This window comes from Rhinopithecus roxellana, chromosome 17 (assembly GCF_007565055.1).
Source record: "Rhinopithecus roxellana isolate Shanxi Qingling chromosome 17, ASM756505v1, whole genome shotgun sequence".
NCBI lineage: Eukaryota > Metazoa > Chordata > Mammalia > Primates > Cercopithecidae > Rhinopithecus > Rhinopithecus roxellana.
Genome location: NC_044565.1, coordinates 87,193,451 through 87,216,025, shown reverse-complemented (window position 1 = coordinate 87,216,025; position 22,575 = coordinate 87,193,451). Strand labels below are relative to the sequence as shown.

The following is a 22,575-nucleotide window of genomic DNA, read 5'->3' as shown; positions in this document are numbered from 1 at the left end:
CATGGGCTTCCTGGAACCTAATTTGAGAAAACCTAGAAATGAAGGAGGGGGTATAGCTTAGAAGTAGAGCACTGGACAGCAGATCAAGAGAAAACCTAGAAATGAACACATTCAAAAGTTAACAGAATCTTAAAATGGAACCCTTATTTTCCAAAATGGTACATTTTTTTTTTTTTTTTTTGGATCCAAACAGCTTAATTACCCTCTTAATCCCTATCTTCGGGGAAAAGTTTTTCCAGTCTGGAAGGGAGCCTACTGCCATTTGAATATCTGCAATATGTCTGCATTTTGAATATACTGTCTCAAATAATCCCCATGAAAAATCCTAATGAAGAATAGGTTTACTTATTCCCAAGTCATATTTCTTCTTAGGTTTGTTTTCTTATTGGAAAAATAACAAAAGTGGACTAAATGATTTCCAAATTTCCCTCCAGCTTTAATAATTCATGATTCTACATAAAATATTCTGGTGTCTGTTCCTGAGAAACTTATAATTTGGTTAGTGAGTTAAAGATAACAACATGATGATTTCAGGCACTAGCAAAACATTCAAATAACCTTAACTAAGCAAAAACTATCAATATAACTTGAGTAGTGAATAGCTCTGAGAATTGTTGGAGATTAAGGGAGAGAAGGAGAAAGTGGAGGGAAGGAAGAGGAAGTGGGGAGAAAGAAGGGAGACATACAGAAGACAGACATTTTTATTAACCAAGACAAAGCTTATAGCTAATGCAAAAGTAATAACTTAGTTCCACTAGTCACTCTAGGAAAACTGAGTAACTGTGAAGACATAAAGATACACACCTAGAATGAGGGAACCAAACGCCCAAGCTTGCTTTCTGCTCTCCAAATCTATTGGAATTGCTCCCACTCAAGTTGTTCTAAGGGTGAAACCAGTTTTGCTTTAAAAATCTAATGTTTCTACAAAGCACTCACAATGACCCACATTCAAAATAAACCATGAATTAATTACATTTACACAATGTTTTTCATGTGGAGGATCAATTATTCTTTCTGTACCAGTGTCACCCTCTATTTGTGTCATGTATAGTTTACAAAGTTCTTTCACACCTGTGATCTCATGTGATCCCTGCTAAACCTCTGCAAGATAAATAGTTCAGCTGATATCCCAATTTTACATATAAAGCAGACATCTCGGAAAGACAGAATGCCTTGCCAAGGTCACACAGATGGTAGTCTGACTTGGAACTACAGTATTTAGGCTTTTTACTCATTGTACCATCTTTCAGCCTGTTTGCCTACTTTCTGCCCTTGTCACTATCCTTGTTCTTCAAAACACTTAAATAGGTTCTATGAAGATATAGTAAGGATTTGTTACACTATACTTCTATAAAGCACTAATTTTGGAGCATTGAGCCAGAAGGAAATGGATGACTAGAAATACAGCAGAATATGCATGGAACATACCATAACATTTTATATCTCAGGTTATTAAATACTGGCAGAATTTGCATTGAGTTAGAATGTAGGTCACTATGAGTGATTCAGAGTGGGAAGCTCCTCCCTGTGGGCAGGTCGTCCTGAGAGCACAAGGAAGCCCAGGTCTACAGCTGTGGCTTGGGTGGCTGCAGCAGCATCCAGGGAGCTCCCACCTCAACTCAGAAGGGATGACCAACTTTAGAGAGAAGCAACCCACTCCAGGGCCTCCTCTCTGCTGAGAGCTGGGAAGACGATGGGATGTAGAGGGGAACAACCCACTCCAGGGCCTCCTCTCTGCTGAGACAGCTGCAGAGATAATAGGATGACCTGCCTGCAGAGAGGAGCTTCCCATTCCAGAGCCTCCTTTCTGCTAGGAGCTGAACACTCATCAGGACACCCTGGCTGTGGAAAGGAACTGCCCACTGTGGGAGACTGAGCTATTCTATCACTCAATAAAGCTCCTCTTCATCTCGCTCACCCTCCACTTATCTGTGTACCTCATTCTTCCTGGTTGCAGGCCATGAACTCAGGACCCACAGAATGGCAAGGCGAAAACATCTGTAACATAAACAGTGTTGAGACATGCCCCTTGCTCACCATGTTGTGGGCAAAGAGAAGGAAAGAAGAGCCGCAGCCCTTCGGGGAGTCCAGACGTGGGAGCTCCCCGAGCCAGGGCTGTGACTCCCTCTTTGAGGCCCTGTGGTTCCTGGCATCTCCAAGCTCCCAGGCACCACCATGTCCCCTAGTGCCAGCTGTGGAAACTGCTTGCAGCGTGACTGGTCTGGCCGCAGCCTCGCAGAGAGCTGGCAATCATGCTGGCACCTGGAGCTGTCTGCCCCGCTGCAGCAGGTGGCATATCTGACTGTGTGCAGTGGCCAGACCCCATGCTTGCTCACACACCCATCACCATTCCGTGCCTGACTTGCCCTTGGCAGGCATGAGAACCAGGCCAGTAGCGTGAGCCAATCACAGCCTGCCAAGTGGAGTGGGTGAAATAAGCCTGGTGTAAAACTCGGGCAAAGATGCCACTGGTCACAAAGGTTTCCAGCCAGAAAAACGGCACCCCAAAGATCCTGCAACAATATGACATCCTTCCTATTGCCTTTGATATTATAGCATAACTACAAAGAGAATTATTTTACAAAATATTCAGGGGCTCTATCAGCTTTGCCAGGGAGTATTCTTAATCCTTTGACATTCAAATTTTCCCTTTGGAAGCACCTATTGTGCCATCCTCATTATTGATTTTCTCTTCTTCAATTTTAAATTATCTAATTCTGTCAGCTCTGTGTTTGTCAATGGATTTGCTAGTAATTCTCCCGCATTAATTTCAAAGATAACATGAAATGCTGAAACTTCCATAAAATTTGCAATTTCACTTTATGTCTGCATTATATTAACATTGACAGGTTGACCTAACATTGACAGGGATAAACCTCAACATTAAGTTGAACATCAAAGGATATCTGAATAGAGGTTATCTTTCATCAAAGTCAGGCCACTATTAAACAGCACTCAACAAATGACTCTTACACCGCCAACAATGTCAGTCTCATGAAGTTCTGTGAAAATAATTCCTTAAATAGGTGAATGGAGGAAAATATTTAACATTTAGTACACCAAAAAAAAACTTCTAATAAGAACCAAGGGGAAATAACCTTTGAGTACCACCAATAGTGACACAAACTCATAATCAAAGGACAGAAACCCTTCCATTGGAGACATCTGAAAACAGATCTAGAAAAAGATAAACTAACATAAGTGAAGAACTTAAAATAGTACCTTTAGAAACATGGTAATAACTTTCTTCTCTTTCCTCCACAGCAATATAGTGTGCAAATAACAACAACAAAACACATCTTTTATTTAAAAAAAAAATTGAAATTACCTAAAGGTCTCTAGATAAAAGTTCTCAAGTTTAGTCTCAACAATATACCTATCTGCCATGCATACACATCACATTACAGCTATATTTTGAGGATAACCTAAAGGATTAGAGGAATCCACATAAGGAAAATAAAAAATAATAACTCTACTCTTCACTAAATTATGACTGATGTTCCATATTTGGATAGAACACAAAACAACAAATAATAAGTCAAGCAAGAAATAGAACTTATCATATCACTCTTTTGTCTATCAGAGACTAGAAAGTAAAAAAGGAAATAACTTACCTCTATACCAAAGATTCCTCTGTCACGCCCATACAATTTCATCTGTTCTGGAAAATGCTGAAAAGCATTTATGTAAGGAATATGGTCTTCTTCAACAAATCTGTATTTTTAAAAAGAAAAAGGTTTAACGAGAGCTACATACTGATATAGCAGAGTAAATGCTTTAAGAAAATCTCTTAATTCACAGACAAGATAAGAATTAGTTAAGCATATTCTATTTCCCACGTTTTTAAGGATAATAAATCTGATCATATCTATTATTCTCTTTACCCATATGTTGGCCTATTCAGCCAATTACTGAATGATTCTCTTAAGCTCCTGACTAAATAAATATGTCTAAGAAGGACTGGGCACAGTGGCACATGCTTGTACCCCTAGCTATTTGGGAGGCGGCAGCAGTAAGACTGCTTGAGCCCTGGAGTTTGAGGTTACAGTGAGCCATGATCACGCCACCGCACTTCAACCTGGGCAAGAGTGAGATCCTGTGTTTAAAAATAAAAATAAAAAAGGGTCCAGCTGGGCACAGTGGCTCATGCCTGTAATCCTAGCACTTTGGGAGGCTAAGGCGGGCGGATCACAAGGTCAGGAGTTCAAGACCAGCCTGGCCAATATGGTGAAACCCCATCTCTATTAAAAATACAAAAATTAGCTAGGTGTGGTGGCGTATGCCTGTCGTCCCAGCTACTCGGGAGGCTGAGGCAGAAGAATCGCTTGAAACCGGGGGGCGGAGGTTGCAGTGAGCTAAGATAACGCCACTGCACTCCAGCCTGGGCGACAGAGCGAGACTCAGTCTCAAAATAAAAAAAGTGTCCAAGAAGTGTGTATCCTACTTGTTAGTTCACCACCAGGCTTTCCAACATGGCATTCCCTGTATCCCTAGCTCCCCTCACGTGATAGGCTCCTACTCATAAATCACTCCTGCAAGGAGGTCTACCTTGATCCCCATTTTCTGTGAGAGCCTACCTCCCTTGTCTACCCTTCTGTCTCCAATACCTACAATAGTGCATGTTAGATGTTTGTTGCTGAAAGAACCATTAAGGGTAGGGACCTTGCCTGTTTGCTCACCACTCCACCCCAATGCCTGGTATACAGTGGATTAAATATTTTGAGTCAATTATTGAGTTTGAAGAAAATAACACATATACATAAGTAGACAAATATATTTATTTACAATTCATTAATTTAACAATTTATTGAATATATATCCAGTACTGTTCTAGGCTGCAGGGAAACGGCAGTGAACAAAACAGAAAAACATTCTTGTTCCTATGGAGTTTTATTCTAGTGAGAAAAGAAAGATACAAAACAGATAAGTAAAATCTATAGTATGTTAGGTAGAGTGAAATGTTAAGGAGAAAAATAAAGGAGAACTAAGAATGAGAAATGGGGGTCTTGCGATCATGTCAAATATATATATATACCTATATATAAGATATTTAAAATAAGAAAATTAAGGAAAGTGAGCTAAATATAGGAATAAGTATAAAAACTGCATTGCCTTGAAGACTTTGCTATTGCTAGAGCTGGGCTGACATTTGGCTTTCAGCTTTGTAGCACTTAAAGGACAAAACTGATTCAACTTTTTTTTTTTAAGATGGAGTCTCACTCTGTCGCCCAGGCTGGAATGCAGTGGCCTGGTCTCAGCTCACTGCAGCCTCCACCTCCTGGGTTCAAGTGATTTTCCTGCCTCATCCTCCCGATTAGCTAGAATTAGTTATAGGCACCCACCACCATGCCTGGCTAATTTTTGTATTTTTAGTAGGGACAGGGTTTCACCAGGTTGGTGATCCGCCTGATTAGCCTCCCACAGTGCTGGAATTACAGAAGTGAGCCACCAGGCCCAGCCTCAACTTTAATTTCAAATTAAAAATGTGCTTTAATTTTTAGCCTACTGAAAGTTGAGATGAAATATTTATATAAAAATGGTGTTAAAGCTTCCCCAGGTAAGTTTTTATTAGTATATTTAGTTTATATAAGAGTATTTATGTGTAGTAATCAGTATTTGTATTATTTTGAAATTATATTTTTGGTTTAATATTATTTTATATACAAGATGTAACGTGTATCTGTCACTTTTTAAACTACCTAATATTCCACTATGTTAATGTGCTCATTATTTATGTAGTCTTCACTATGTGATAACACATGCCAGGACTGTGTGAAGTGTTAGGAGTCTGCAGAGAGAAGTAAGAGATGAAGGGTCCTCCGCACTCCCACCCTAATAGGTCAAACAGCCTGTACATGAGTCAGCAGAGGCACTGTCTCAAGCAGCACAACAGAGGCATAGTCAGATCCATAGGAGCAGAAGAAATGAGACCTGCCTAGGGGAAGCAGAAATATCCGCAAAGAGCAGGTGTTTGGCATCTGGAGTTCTAACAGTTTTTTTCACCATTTATAAACAGTTTTGCTCTTAGCCTCATTCAAAGTTTTTTTCTTTTTAACTTTGAATTTCCTTTTAGAAAAGTATTTATTTCCCTCCTCCCCAGACAAAAACAAAAACAAAAATAAAACAAAAAAAAGCTGCTTACTCAAAGTTCTGAACAATCTATTTCCCTTCCTAGGTATTATCAACTGGTTCTCTAGATCAGTCCAGGAAGTTGATAGAAAAATTGGCATAGATTAAAAGCATCTCATATGCCTCTCCTGACCAACAGACTTTAGCCCTGTCCCCTGGAAACACTGTCTCTACTTATAATTATGTAATTTTCCGAAGTTTCAATCTATGAAGGGTTGGAAATTTAATAAACTCATCCTTCATCTAAGATCACTGAAAAAGCACTGAATTAGAGTTAAGTCGTGTCTACCTGTAAAACAGATCCTGAATCCGGTCACCATTACCACTGCCATAATCCAAGCCACCATCTCTTGCCTGGAGGATAGCAAAAGACCACCTGGTCTCCATGCTTCCACTCTTCCCTTCCTAGAACTCATTTTCCACAGCTGCCTGAATGATCTTTAAAAAACATCAATTGGATTGTATCTCTCCTGCTGCAACCTTCCAGGGGCTTACTGTCACACTTAAAACCTGGAGTCCACCTGGGTATGAGGTTTCCTTCCGGAGTGATGTGTCCTGAAAACAGGAGACTGCACAGCTTTGTAAACTTTGAAAACATTTTGAAAACCACTGAATTGTGTGTGTGTGTGTGTATATATATATATATATATATATAATTATTATTTTTTTTCTTTGAGATGGAGTCTCGCTCTGTCGCCCAGGCTGGAGTCCAGTGGCGTGATCTGCTCACTGCAAGCTCCGCCACCTCCCAGGTTCACGCCATTCTCCTACCTCAGCCTCCTGAGAAGCTAGGACTACAGGCGCCCGCCACCACGCCTGGCTAATTTTTTTTTTTTTTTTTAGTAGAGATGGGGTTTCACTGTGTTTGCCAGGATGGTCTCGATCTCCTCACCTCATGATCTGCCCGCCTCAGCCTCCCAAAGTGCTGGGATTACAGGCGTAAGCCACCGTGCCCGGCCTGAATTGTATATTGTTAAATGGTGAATTTTATTATTATATAATTTATACCTCAATTTTTAAAAATCCAAATTCCTAACTTGTTTTACAAAGACAGATATCTGCCTCTGATGATCTGTTCACTCTCATCCTCCTACTCTGCCTTAGAATTCTGACTCCAGTCACACTAGCTCTCCTCTGCTCCTTCATCACACGGCTCTTGCTTTAGGGCTTGGTAAAAGCAACCTCCCTCTACCTGGAATGCCAGTACAGCAGTCCCCACTCATCCTCTTTTTTGTGTTGCATGGTTTCATAAGTGTTAAATTGTATGCCATTCTAAAGAGCATGATGAAATATTACGTCATCTCTCTCTGACCCATGTGAGACGCGAATCCTCTCTTTGTCCAGCACAGCCAAGCTGTAGGCGCCACCCAGCCAAGAGTTACTCGTAGTTCACTGGCTCATTCTCAGATCTACTGTCAGAGTGTTGCAGTGCTTGCATTCAAGTACCCCTTATATTTTACTTAATAACAGCCTCAAAGCTCAAGAGTAGTAGTACCAGTACACTGTAATAATTATTCTATTTTATTATTAATGTCTTACTATGCCTACCTTACAAATTAAACTTTATCACAGGAATGTATGCACAGGAAAAAACACAGTGTGTATAGGGTTCCATGCTATCTACATTCTCGGGCATCCAATGTCTTGGAATACATCCTCTGTGGTAAGTGAGGTCTATCGTACTCTTGATATTCACACTGGCTCTATTTTCATTTAAGGTGCAGAGTAAATGCCACCTTCTTGGTGAGGCCTTCCCAAATAACCAATCTAGAGTAGCTATCCAGTCATTTTCTATCACACCATCCTATTTCAACTTTCTGAATAGCCTTTCCCTGTCTGATCCTTTTCTTACTTATCAGGTTGATGCAAAAGTAATTGTGGTTTTTGCCATTAACCTCAATGATCTTTGCACCAACCATACTTATGTGTTTATCTGTATCCTCCTCTGGTCTTGAAATTCATGACAGCAAGGACTGGACCTATATGATTCACAACTGCATCATAAGGGTCTAGATGCCAGAACACCACCTGCATATAGTCGATATTCAATACAAATTCACAGAATGAATAAATGCTGGCTATTTTTATTTATTAATGCCATTATTGCTAGGTAGGCAGGGTCCTTTACAGGCTATTTGCAGGGTAATTAATTTATGCTAAGGACTGTGGATGCTACTAGAGGACTTAAAAAGGGAGTGACATGCACAGTGTTAAGGTATGTGGGTACTTTGGCCAGGCTAATAACGTACTCCCTTAAAACCAGTGTTCTTTAAATATTTTTTCAAAGTTTGGCAGTGGTTCTTAAACTTTACCATCAATAAGAATCCCCTGGGTCAGGCATGGTGGCTCACGCCACAATCCCAACATTTTGGGAGGCCAAGGTAGGAGGCTTGCTTGAGGCTAGAAGTTTGAGACCAACTTGGGCAACATCACAAGACCCCATCTCTACAAAAAAATAAAAATAAACAATTAAAAAAAAAAAAATCCCCTGAAGGGCTTATTTTAAAGCAGAGATTACCAGGTCCTACCCCAAGGTTTCTGATTCAGAAGGTGTAGGAGAGGTCTAAGAATTCACATTTCTAACCAGTTCCCAGGTGATACTGAAGCTGTAAGTCAGAAGGCCACATTTTGAGACCTTATGACTTAGAGCTCTTTCTGGGAGAAAAGCAAAGAAAGAATATGGTGACAGTCTCTTCTCCTATTGCCCCAAGCAACTAGGCTCTGTTCCCAAACTTGTATATTCCACAGGGCAAAACAAAAGCCCTCCAGCTAACTAGATTTAATCTCCTTGAAGGCATTTTAGAATTCCCGCTGGTGAGGGAGGAGAGGGAAAGAGAGAGAAGAGAAAAGAGTGAGGGAGAGAAGATGGGTGGGTAGTATCTTACCTCTGTTCTTTCAACCACATATAATATTCTCCCTGAGAAGAATTCCAAGTAAATATGACTTTCTCCATCTTGTTAGACTTCTAGGAGAGTTCTGTTAGCCCCTTAGAGATTGTCCTGGGTAGGAGGGCTAGCCCCTTCATCCAGCTCTAATGACATGATTAGATTTATGTTTTTGTAAGATCCTTCTGGTTATCAGGAGGAAAATGGACAGAAATGACACAAGATTACAGACACAGAGCTCAGCTGGGAGACTGTTAAGCAATCCAAATGAGGGTAAAGAGGACAGAGAGAGAGGGAATGCAGAGAAGAATGGTTTTTTTGAGTTTTTGGACATATAATTGAGTGGACATAAAGACCAACAGTGTACACAGAGGGGCAAGAGTCAAGGATGATCCCTAGGCTTCTGGATAGGATTCAACAGGGTGGATGGCATTTACTAAGAAAGAGAACACTGGAGAAGGAGCTGGATCAAGGAGACAGATGATGAACCTCTAGACATGCTGATTCTGAGATACCATAAAGACATCTAAGTAGCTGTGTCCAGCAGGCAGCTGTATATATGAATCTATGGGTCTGGCCCTCAGTAGACAAGTCTGGGCTAGAGATATAAATTTGAGAGTCATCAGCATATAGTGGTAATTAAAGCCTTGGGAAAAGATGAGATCACCCAATGGGGGCATACAAAGAGAGATCAGGTTTTTAAATTAACAGTAAAATTCACTGAATCATGGGCTATCTGCTTGCAGAGTTAATCAGACCTGAGGAAAGCGTTTTTATTTGGTTGATGTGGCCAAATTCAAAGGCACTATCATCATTTACTGGAGGCATTATATTTAATCAAAGGGGCTGTGCCAATAATGATGATGATGGTGGTGATGATGAAAACAAAAACAATAATGACTAGCATTGAGCTCTTATTATGTGCCAGACACTGCTCTAAGTGCTTTCCATGTAGCACTAATTATTGAAAGTAGTTACAACCCTATGAGGCAGTTATTATTATTAGCCCCATTTTACCAATGAGGAAACAAAAGCAGAGAGAAATTAAATGACTTACTCAAGGTCATATAACAAATAAGTGGCAGAGCCAGGATTCAAACCCAGCAGTTTGGTTCATAATTTGTGCTCTTAAACGCACTCTACACATTGATTAAACCCAAATGTTACTATTCAGAACACATATAAAGCAAGGAGAAAAAAATCAGCACATTAACAATTTTGGCACATCTATTAAATGAGAAATTCTTACATTAACCAAAACACTCTGTAGATTACCCTGAAAAATATAAACGCTTACTATCTGGATAACACATCCTTTCAACAGTTTTGTCTTCAACTTTTCCTTATAAACACAGACCACCTATATTTTAGCTCTTAACACCAACATATGGTTTTGTATAACTATGAATAACCATTTTGCTAATGTAAAGATCATGTTTATCTTTTCTTAGAAATGAAAAATATTTACTAATATTACTCAAGTACTTAAATGTCACTTTTCTCTTCAAAAGATTAGATACTTAATTTTCCAACAGCCCATGTGTGATAAGTACTATAATTTCTACTACATAAATAAGAAAATCAAGATGAATTACTAGCCCAGAGGGGATTACATTTCCAAATTAGAATTCAGGCTACTCAACCTTTCCAGTTCCTTCCTCAAGTTAGGCCTTCTTATAAAAATCAAAATATCCAAAGTTTGTCTACTTAGTTCATGTAGTAACCAGCAAAAAACATTATCACACAAGAGGTCTAGCTAACCTCAAAAGATCTGAAAGTGTTATTGCTTCTCTCTGCCAAAGTAAGGACAAATAACAGAAGGCAAGTGTCTGTGGCACGGTCATCTTCACAACTCCTTTCTCCTTTCGTTGTGAGTATTCAACTCCATCCAGAGATCCAGAGCAGACAGATGTTTCTTAGGAGATAAATGGAGATTTTTAAAAATCCAGGTAACTACTTGGATAACAAAAGAAAAACAACAAAAAATCTAAACAGGCATTTTAAATACTGACATGGTTTGGCTGTGTCCCCACCCAAATCTCATCTTGAACTGTAGTCCTCATAATTCCCACGTGTCATGGGAGGGACCTGGTGGGAAGTAACTGAATCACGGGGGCAGGATTTTTCCATGCTGTTCTCATCAGAGTGAATAAACCTCACGAAATCTGATAGTTTTATAAAGGGTAGTTCCCCTGCACACGCTCATCTTGCCTGCCACCATGTTAGATGTGCCTTTGCTCCTTCTTCACCTTCTACCATGATTGTGAGGCACCCCCAGTCATGTGGAACTGTGAGTCCATTAAACTTATTTTTCTGTATAAATGACCCAGTCTCGGGTATTTCTTCATAGCAGTAAGAAAATAGAGTAACACAAATATCTTAAAACTAGTTATAAAACCTTTACGAAGAGCCATTTGGCAATAAAGAATAATGAAGGACTAGAATAAAATCAGCCAAAAATGTAATCATGGGGTATCTGTGGGAGTGGGATGGGACAGGATTCTAAAGAGGGATTTGAGCCAGGCATGGTGGCTCACACCTGTAATCCTAGCACTTTGGGAGGCCAAGGTGGGCAGATCACTTGAGGTCAGGAGTTCGAAACCAGCCTGGTCAACATGGTGAAACCTCGTCTCTACTAAAAATACAAAAAATTAGCCGGGTGTGGTGGTGGATGCCTATAATCCCAGCTACTCGGGAGGCTGAGACAGGAGAATTGCTTGAACCTGAGAGGTGGAGGTTGCAGTGAGTCGAGATCGCGCCATTGCACTCCAGCCTGGGTAACGAAGCGAGACTCCAGTCTCAAAAATAAAAAAATTAAAAAAATTAAAAAAAGGATTTGAACTGTTTGATCTTTTTAATAGTGAACATAAACAATTTTTTAAATAAAGGAAAGGATATGCAATTACAATGCACAGCAAAAGATGTGTAACTGCTTTGACTCTGGCCTCAAATCCCAAGTCCCCTTCTCTACAAGGCCTCTCCAAAACTCCAAAACTTAGCTAGAGCAGCACCTCCTCCTATCCCCATCCTCCAAGTATCCTCTACCATATGACATTATGGTATCTTCATTCATTCACCAGATGCTTATTCATCTCATTCTTTGTGCCACTCTTCCATGTCTCAGGAAATGACAAGTGAACAATGTCTCATCTCTCTTAGAACCTATATTCTAGTAATGGGAGACAGACCAATAAACAAACAAGAAATACAATTGGCAGAGCCAGGTGCCATGGTGTGCACCTGTAATCCCAGCTACTAGGGAAGATGAGACAGGAGGATCACTTGAGCCCAAGAATGCGAGACTAGCCTGGGCAACACAGAGAGACCCTAACTCAAAACAACAACAACAACAACAACAACAAAACAAACAAACAACAACAACAACAAAAAATTACAATTGACAGATAGTGATGCTACATAGAAAAATAGCAATGCAGAGTCATATAAAGTGATGGGAAGGGAAGAGAGATGTGCTATTTTATATGGAAGTCAGAGAAACCTCACTGAGAAGGTGACATTTGAGCAGAGACCTGAATTAATTCAGAAAGTAAGTCTTAAGGATGTTGGGAAGAATACCAAGTATATTAGCAGGAGTGAACTGCAGGAACAGCAAAAAGGCCAGTGTAGTGACAGCATCATGGGATGCTACAAAATACAGTTTCTACATAAATCTGCCACGGTAGTGTGGCCTCCCCAGCCATGTGGAACTGTGAGTCCATTAAACCTCTTTTTCTTTATAAGAACAGAAATCTCTGAGGGAAAGTAGCAGGAATGATACTGAAGAGAGAGTAAGAACTATATTATGTAGAATTTTGTAGGTCATGATTTGTACTTTGGATTTTATTCTAAGTATAAGAAGTTTCTGGAGAGTTTTAAAACATGGAAACAACAGGACCTCGTTTATGTATGAGGTCACTCCAGCTGCTGTGGGAAGAATGGAGTTATGGGAGGGCAGGAGTAGAAATGGAAGACTACTCTTCCAGGAAAGCCATGACTGGTACTTGGACTGGAGTTAGGTAGCATTGCAGCTAGTGAGAAATGGTTGGGTTCTAGACAGATTTTAAAGGTCGAGTCAAAGGATTTGCTGCTAGATTGGATGTGAAGCATGAGAGAAAAGGAGAAAACAAGTATGATTCTGAGGTTGTTGGCCTGAGCAACAAGTAGAACGCACTGTCATTTACCAAGACAAGGAAGATGGCAAAAACAAAACAAAACAAAACAAAACAAAACAAAAATCAGGTTTGATGAGCAAAATCACAATGTCAGAATTATATGTGTTGGCCAGGCGCGGTGGCTTATGCCTGTACTCCCAGTACTCTGGGAGGCTGAGGCAGGCAGATCACGAGGTCAGGAGATCGAGACCATCCTGGCTAACACAGTGAAACCCCGTCTCTACCAAAAATATAAAAAATTAGCTGGGCGTGGTGGCAGGCGCCTGTAGTCCCAGCTACTTGGAAGGCTGAGGCAGGAGAACGGCGTGAACCCAAGAGGCGGAGCTTGCAGTGAGGTGAGATAGCGCCACTGCAGTCCAGCCTGGGCGAAAGAGCGAGACTCCCTCACAACAACAACAACAACAACAACAACAACAACAAAAAAGAATTACATGTGTTAAATACATCAATAGAAATGTTGAGTCAGCAGCTGAATGTAAGAATCTACACTTTGGAGGAGAGGTGGGACTAGAGATACGAATTTTAGTTTCAGCATATAGTTGGTGGTTGGTTGAAGCTATGGTATTAGGTGAAGTCACATAAGGAGTAAGGGTAGATAAAGAAGCAGGACTAGGAATGACCCTGAGAATCTACGCTTTCTTAAACAAACTCTCAAAATCACTCCTCAAAATCCCTTTCTCCAAATTCTGTAAGTCCTTTCTTCATGGCACTTATCAGCAACTAAAATGTTCTTTATTTGGTCATTTATTGCCTATCTTCTCCTACTACAATATAAACACCTTGAAGGCGGACGGTCTTGCCACCATATTACGTCCCAGTGCCCAGAACAGTCTCTAGCACAGAGTAGAAACCCAATGTGCAAATAGGCCCAACAGTTCTACTTTGAAGATTTCATCTCAGTGAAATGATTTGAAAGCCATGCAAAGGTTTAGGATCAAGGAATGTTGTCACAGCACTGTTTATAATATAAAAAAAATTTAGATCAACCTAAATGCCAGCAATAGAAGTTTAATTAAATAATTCCATGCAATGGTATAATACAAAACAATATCCATAATACTTTTAGATCAGTGGTTCTCAAAGTATACTCCTGGACCAGCAGTATTAGTATCACCTGAGAACCTAATGGAAATGCAAATTACTGAGGTTTAACAAGCTCTTCCGTTGATTCCGATGGATGCTGAAGTTTAAGGACCATCAGTTTTAAATGAATATATAAAGTCACAGATTTCCATAAAACAAATGTGTGTGCGTACACATACACGATTTTTTGTATATTCCTTATAATATGTAAGGACTTCCAGTTAAGGTGGCAAATTGAAAACACATGTTAGCCTCTGCGCTCTCCTGCTACAACAATTATAAAGATAATTTTTGAAACACGTAAACCTGAGGACAACATGAAAAAGGTGACAAGAACAATAAAATTTTAGAAGACAGAAAGCATACAGATAGGTGATTACTGGCTTAGCAGTCCTGAGAAAGCTAGATTCAAAGCTAGCAGTAGGGAATGCCACAAAGCAGTTTTCACTGGGGATCCCTAAAGAAGGCTCAGGAATTGCAGACACTCACCCCTAGAAACTGGATGAAGCCAGGCCTAACACCAGGATGACTGCTTAAAATCCAAATTAAGAAGCAGTTAGACATCCAGATTCTCTTTTTTTTTAGACGGAGTCTCACTCGGTTGCCCAGGCTGGCGTGCAGTGGTGTGATCTCAGCTCACCACAACCTCCAACTCCCGGGTTCAAGCCACTCTCCTGCCTCAGCCTCCTGAGTAGCTGGGACTACAGGCGGGCGCCACCATGCCCATCTATAATTTTTTGTATTTTAGTAGAGATGGAGTTTCACCATGTTGGCCAGGATGGTCTCAATCTCCTGCCCTCGTGATTCACCTGCCTTGGCCTCCCAAAGTGGTGGGATTACAGGCGTGATCCACCACGCCCAGCCAGACATCCAGATTCTTATCCCATATCCATGCAGCCAAGTGATGTCCCTCCCTAGTCTTGGCCAAAAACTGGAAATTTCTTCTCCAGAGAGAAGGGTCTCTAGAATAAGGCATGCCAGTCACATGCACCGTCAAGAAGTGAAAACAGGAGGCGTAAGTGAAAGTTTACATACTGAATACTAAAACAATCCTCCATTCCCCTCGGGCCTTCTTCTTCCTAACCAGTTCCCAGAACAGTGACAGCCAGGATTACAAACCTGCCAAACAGAAGACTCAAAGAGATTTCTCTGAGGAATCTGATCAGTTCTGGGGGGAAAGATTTAAAGATGATAATGCTGGGGTTCACTGAGAAAATAACCCTGCATACAGAGCACAGCTGATAAGTCTCACCGTGGAAACAAAGCCGCCTATCAACGTTTTAGTCTCCATGGTTAAGTACGAATAGCTATCTTAGGCTCACTAAACATTTAAAGCCTTTCATACAAAAAGCAGAGGCCAAAAAAATCAAGTCGGGGTGAAATATCATTAATATTCTCTGTGAAATAAAAGATGCTCCACAAAAATGAGAAGGTAATCCAGGAAAGCAGAAATGGCATGTGGAAAATAAAAAATTCCAACAAAAGAAAAATGATAGAATCTCAGGATGGTGGTAAAGAGAGATCCTGGCTAGGCGGCGGTGGCTCATGCCTATAATCCCAGCACTTGGGGAGACCAAGGTGGGCGTATCACAAGGTCAGGAGATCGAGACCATCCTGGCTAACACGGTGAAACCCAGTCTCTACTAAAAATACAAAAAAAATTAGCCGGGCATGGTGGTGGGCACCTGTAGTCCCAGCTACTCAGGAGGCTGAGATAGGAAAATGGTGCGAACCTGGGAGGGGGAGCTTGCAGTGAGCCAAGATCGCACCACTGCACTCCAGCCTGGGCAACAGAGCAAGACGCCATCTCAAAAAAAACAATACAAAACAAAAAAAAAAAAACCAGAGAGATCCTAAAGTCAGCCAGGCCACAGGTCTAGAGACATCATTCTAGATCAGAGCAGATCAGAGGCTCCAGGGAGACTTCTTTCAGAAGATGAAATTGATAGAATATGTAAGGTATTAAGAGATTATAAGAACTGGGAGGAAGTGTGGAGATACATTAGTAATAGATTAGTGATAAACAGAAAACTAAGTAAATAACAATGATCAACTCTAAGAAAACCACAGGATATACAGAAAAAGTAATCGCAGTAAGCTATATGGCTCAGTCTAAATAATGTTTATACATTTATAATAATTTAAGCAGTAAATACTGATCTAGTAAAAAATTACAGTAATTATATTGGGAAGAGAGAGAATGAGAAATGTACACTCATGTACTGGTGACTATGTGAAGATAAGGGACAGTGAGGAATGTGTGAAAGAGCTAAAATGGAATCCAATAGCTAATATCCCAAACCAGAAATCAAGATGTAATACTAGAAGCATGTGATACAGAAATACGGAAGTTACAAAAGAGTTGAAAATGAATGCCTTTTGGGAATAGGACATTAGCTGAAGGTAGACTACAAATTTTATTTTTTTTTAAGACAGGGTCTTGCTCTGTCGGCCAGGCTAGAGGGCAGTGGCATGATCACGGCACACTGCAGCCTCGACCTCCGGGCTCAAGCAGTCCTGCAACCTCAGCCGCCTGAGTAGCCGGGACCATAGGCGTGCACCACCATGCCTAGCTAATTTTTTTATTTTTTGAGGGATGGAGGTCTCGCTATGTTGCCCAGGCTGGTCTTGAACTCCTGGGTTCAACTGATCCTTCCTCTTTGGTCTCCCAAAATGCTGGGATTACAATAGGTGTAGTCCATGGCCATGACTGGTGGACTACAACTTTAACCAATTTTTTATTTTTGCAATTTTTTATAACAAGATTTATGGAATGATTTGTAGAATTTTGATTTAAAAATTTAAAGAATGAAGAAATAATTCAAATTTTTACAAAAACCAAATAAACTCCCTATACATACATGAAGAAAAACTTTCTGGAATGATCTACAATAGCAGTAGTGGTAATTTCTGGTGGGGACAGTAACTGGTGATTTCATTTTCTTTGTGACTATCTGCATTTTATAGTTTTATACTGAGTTTCATTAATAATTACTTTTTTTTTTTGAGATAGAGTCTTGCTCTGTCACCTACACTGGAGTGCAGTGGTGTAATCTTGGCTCACTAAAACCTCTGCCTCCCGGTTCAAGCAATTCTGCCTCAGCCTCCCAAGAAGCTGGGACTACAGGTGCGCACCACCATGCCTAGTTAATTTTTGTATTTTTAGTAGAGATGGGGTTTCACCATGTTGGCCAGGCTGGTCTTGAACTCCTGACCTCAAGTGATCTGCTCACCTCAGCCTCCCACACTCCTGGGATTACAGGTGTGAGCCATTGCGCCCGGTCAATGATTACTTTTACTGTAAAAACTAAAAGAAAGCTCTAGGGATCATCATTTACAAAAAAAACAAGCAGGCCAGGCGTGGTGGCTCATGCCTGTAATCCTAGTGCTTTGGGAGGCCGAGGCGGGCCGATCACGAGGTCAGGAGTTCAAGACCAGCCTGACCAACACGGTGAAACCCCGTCTCTACTAAAAATACAAAAATTAGCCAGGTGTTGTGGTGCATGCTTGTAATCCCAGCTACTCAGGAGACTGAGGCAGGAGAATTATGTGAAACTGGGAGGCGGAGGTTGCAGTTGAGTCAAAATTGCGCCACTGCACTCCAGCCTGGGTGACAGAACCAGACTCCATCTCCAAAAACCAAAAACAAAACCAGAAACAAATAAGCAAACAAAACTGTTAAACATAGGTGAACAAAACAATCATGATGCTTTAAAGGGAGATAATATATTTTTTTAAAAAGGTTCAATGGTTTTACAGTCACGGTCTTCTGGGACTATTTGAGCTCAGGCCTCTCTGAAAAGGTGGAGAAGAAAACTCTAGAAATTCCTTGTTGCCCAATTAGTCAATGATCCTAACACTTTACACAAAAAGTAACTTATTTGATATCCATGTCACTGTGCAGTCCAGTAACAGATGTGGATAAACTGATAAAGGAATTCTTAATCTTTGGAGGGCAAGGAATGTTTGTCGAAAATTTTATATAACTACACTTAACCCGGATAGCAGTAAACAATTCCTAATACCAGAGGGTTTGGAAAGCCTGGTCTGTTTTCCATCAACTAAAAAAAAAAAAAAAAAATGTAGTGAAGGAACAACTAAAATGAATGAATTCTTTAGGAAGAAGGCCTAATATTTTAATCTTAAATATATTCCTTATTTATTTCAAGTTATGGGATTACATCAGAAAGTAAAACACATATGTAGCAAGGTAAATTTTACTCAGCTTGCTTTAGTCTATGCTTAGAAATTGGACATATCATCTTTGTCTATTTTACTATACGGATACATGATAAAATTCTTCTGCTACAACTTTTCTTTGAAAACTCTTGAGCCCACACATACATGATCTCTTTGAAGTAGCCTCCTTCTTTCTGGATCCACTTCAACTTTATGTCCCTTTAAAGTCACACACACAAAACTCACATGGAGACAATGTGCCTTTTAAAAACCTGTGTTAAGATTTCACTTAGTTTGTCTTAGCCATATGATTCAGCAAGTCATTCTTCCTTGCTAGACCAAGTCCCTTTCCTTGGATTATCAGAAGATTAGACTAAATTATTTTTAAGGGGCATACCAGCTTCAAAATTCTAAATGGTTTGGTTCTCATTTTTACCTGATTGTGATGCTTTGCTGATGGGGAAAGGTTTTCGAGTGTGGATGTCAGACTGAGACTCTGCTCCACTTTCAAGAAAAGGAGGACAGCTGACATCACTTAGCAGCTCAGGCTCACTAGCCCAGTCTGAATGACTTAGATTATCTTCTAATACCTGTTTGCAAAATAATATAAATAAAATCATTGCATAACAGTTTTAAACAGTTAATTTCTGTGAACTTAAACAACTCCCGACTATCACAAGCACCCTAAAAGAAACCACTCCTAGAAAACTGCAACTGTCTGCCAAGTCCCCTTTACTTCTGAAACATGCTCCTGACAGCTCCCAGCAGTGCTTCTTGGAGAAGAACCACAGACAAGGATGGGCGAGGAAACCGGCTGCCAGCCCTGCCATCAGGTCTCCTTCTTCCATGAACATCTCTCTGACAGCGCTAATATCTTCACCACTGAAAACATTGCACATCAGTGACTCCACACACGCTGGCTGGCTTCTTTTTACCAAACCTACCTGGGGAATTGTTGCTTGGTATCTTTGTTAACTCTGGTTCACCCGCCTGAACTATCCCTTTTCCTCCCTCTAACTCATTACTTACTCATCATGCCATCTTTCCAACCCACTCTTCAGTGATTTCTCCTTTCCTTGAACTCCTATAGCACATATGATTTGTAACATGTAATCAACAAGGATATACTATCTTATACTACTGTTTAACTGTTCACACATGTACTGTTGAAATGACAGAGTGTCCCTACAAAGGTCAGCTGGCTGGCTACCTAAATACCTCATTAGCTGACATTACCTAGGCAAACCAATCAGTCAAAAAGCCATGATTTCAACCTTGCAAGCCAATAAACTTGATCTTATTACAGGAAGATAAGACTCCTGGTAAAGAGGCTCACAAGACAATGAAGGAGAAAAAAAAAAACTCAGAATGAAATAAGATGCTTGTGTCCTCTGGCAAGCATATCCCCTCCCCACAGGGAAGCCCGGTCAGAAGGAGGCTACACCAGAAAGCTGGCTGATAAGCATGAACACACTGAGAAAAATTCCACAGGTTCCCACAGGTAACCACTGCCAGCAACTCTACCACATATTCTGCCTCTGCCGGATTCTTCTGGACGATTCAAACTCCTGTCTAAACCCAGTTTCTCTATTTGCACACTTGATCCCACCTCTCTGTATATTCAAAGATATCTGTTCAAAGATTCACATCAACTCTTTCTCTCCATTGCAAATTTTTCTTCTCTCCTGCATCATTCCTATCACTACACAAATATGCTACCATTTATCCCACTTTTTTAAAGCTCTCCCTTGACCCCAGAAACCATGGAATTTCTTTGTACTTGTTGCAGCAAAATGCCTTGAAAAAGTCCAGATTTGTTGTCTCCAATTTCTCTCCTCTCAGTCTACCTTATATTTCATTCCAATCAAGGTTTTGATCCCACTGCTCCACTAACCACTTTGCAGCCCTCTTCCTTCTTGACCTAGTGACAGCATTTATCACAGCTGGATCACTGTTCTCTTCTTGAAACACTTTGTTCCCTTGGTTTCCAGAGTGCTCATTCTCTCAGCTGTCCTCTTACTTCACATTGTTCCTAAGAATTTTTTTGCCAGTTCCTTTTTATCCCAAACATCTTAACCCTAGAATGACCCAGAGCTAAGTTATTGGTCCTCTCTCTGTCTTTACACCTTGGTGATGTCATCTGGTCTTACGGTTTTAAATACTAGCTACTATCTTCAAATTGTAAAATGTACCCCCCATACCACATTTTAACATCCTAGAAATTGAGATTTATCTTACAATCACTGGCATGTCACAACTGAATTTGCAGCACTCTTTTCTTTCTTTTTTTTTTTTTTTTTTTTTTGAGACGGAGTCTCGCTCTGTCACCCAGGCTGGAGTGCTGTGGCCGGATCTCAGCTCACTGCAAGCTCCGCCTCCCGGGTTCACGCCATTCTCCTGTCTCAGCCTCCCGGGTAGCTGGGACTACAGGCGGTGCCACGTCGCCCGGCTAGTTTTTTTGTAGTTTTTAGTAGAGACGGGGTTTCACCGTGTTAGCCACGATGGTCTCGATCTCCTGACCTCGTGATCCGCCCGTCTTGGCCTCCCAAAGTGCTGGGATTACAGGCTTGAGCCACCGCACCCGGCCTTCTTTTCTTTCATAACAGTACTTAAAATAATGGTGTATCTTACAAACAATGGCATGTTAAGATTTCATGATTATAATATAAACTAACAGTTTCAAAATTTGTCTCCAGCCCAGACCTCTCTCCCGAACTGCAGACTTTTATATCTAACTGCATACTTGAAATTTCCTCTTGGATGCTGCTATGGTTTGGCTCTGTGTCCCCACCCAAATCTCTTGAATTGTAATCCCATGTCTGGAGGGAGGGACCTAGAGGGAAGTGACTGGATCATGGGGAAGTTTCCCCCAGGCTGTTCTTGTGATAGTGAGGGAGTTCTCATGAGATCTGATCATTTTAAAAGTGGCAGTTTCCCCTGCACGCGCTCTCTCTCCTGCTGGAAGACATGTCTTGCTTCACCTTTGCTTTCCACCATGATTTAAAGTTTCCTGAGGCCCCTGCCATGCAGAACTCTGAGCCCATTAAACCTCTTTTGTTTATAAATTACCCAGTCTCAGGTAGTATCTTTATAGGAGTGTGGAAACAGACTAATACAGGAAATTGGTACCAGAAGTGGAATACCACCATAAAGATACTTGAAAATGTGGAAGCAACTTTGGAACTGGGTAACAAGCAGGGGTTGGAACAGTTTGGAGGGCTCAGAAGAAGACAGGAAGATCAAAGAAGGTTTGAAACTTCCTAGAAACTTGTTGAATGATTGTGATCAAAATGCTGTTAGTGGCCAGGTGTGATGGCTCACGCTTGTAATCTCAGCACTTTGAGAGGCAGAGGTGAGCCTGACCAACATGGTGAAACCCCATCTCTACTAAAAACACAAAAAAGTAGCTGGGCATGGTGGCATGCGTCTGCAGTCCCAGCTACTCAGGAGGCTAAGCCACAAAAATCACTTGAACCCAGGAGGCAGAGGTTGCAGTGAGCCAAGGTGGTGCCACTGCACTCCAGCCTGGGCAACAAAGCAACATTCCCTCTCAAAAAAAAAAAAAAAAAAAAAAGCTGATAGTGATATGGACAATGAAGTCCAGGCTGAGGTGGTTTCAGATGGAGATGAGGAACTTATTGGGAACTGGAATAAAGGTTACTCTTGCTACACGCTTTAGCAAAGAGACTGGTGGCATTTTGCCCCTGCCCTAGAGATCTGTAGAACTTTGAAGTTGAGACGATTCAGGGTATCTGGCAGAAGAAATTTCTGAGCAGCAAAGCATTCAAGAGGTGACCTGGCTGATTCTGAAAGCATTCAGTCATGTGCATTCACAAAGAGATTATCTGAAACTGGAACTTTTATTTAAAAGGGAAGCAGAGCATAAAAGTTTGGAATATTTGCAGCCGGACCACAAGCTAGAAAAGAAAAACCCATTTTCTGGGGAGAAAATTCAAGCCGGCTATAGAAATCTGCATAAGTAATGAGGAGTGAATGTTAACACTCAAGACAATGGGGAAAATGTCTCCAGGACATGTCAGAGATCTTTGAGACAGCCCCTCCCATCACAGGCCCAGAGGCCTAGGAGGGAAAAATGGTTTTGCAGGCCAGGTCCAGGGCGCAGCTAC

The 22,575-nt window shown here is 40.9% G+C and overlaps 1 protein-coding gene across 3 annotated transcripts in view; it reads right to left on the bottom strand.

Annotated features, from left to right (window-relative positions):
• LOC104675208 (TATA box-binding protein-associated factor RNA polymerase I subunit B) overlaps positions 1 to 22,575 on the bottom strand; it is an 83,400-nt gene that overhangs the window by 46,791 nt on the left and 14,034 nt on the right. For all 3 annotated transcript variants that reach the window (XM_010379681.2, XM_030921715.1, XM_030921716.1), the window contains 3 exons: positions 18,885 to 19,038; positions 10,776 to 10,929; positions 3,615 to 3,714 (listed from right to left, as the gene is read on the bottom strand). In XM_010379681.2, the coding sequence (XP_010377983.2) occupies positions 3,615 to 3,714; positions 10,776 to 10,858 (183 nt within the window). In that variant the 5' untranslated portion in view covers positions 10,859 to 10,929; positions 18,885 to 19,038. The remainder of the gene's footprint in view (positions 1 to 3,614; positions 3,715 to 10,775; positions 10,930 to 18,884; positions 19,039 to 22,575) is intronic.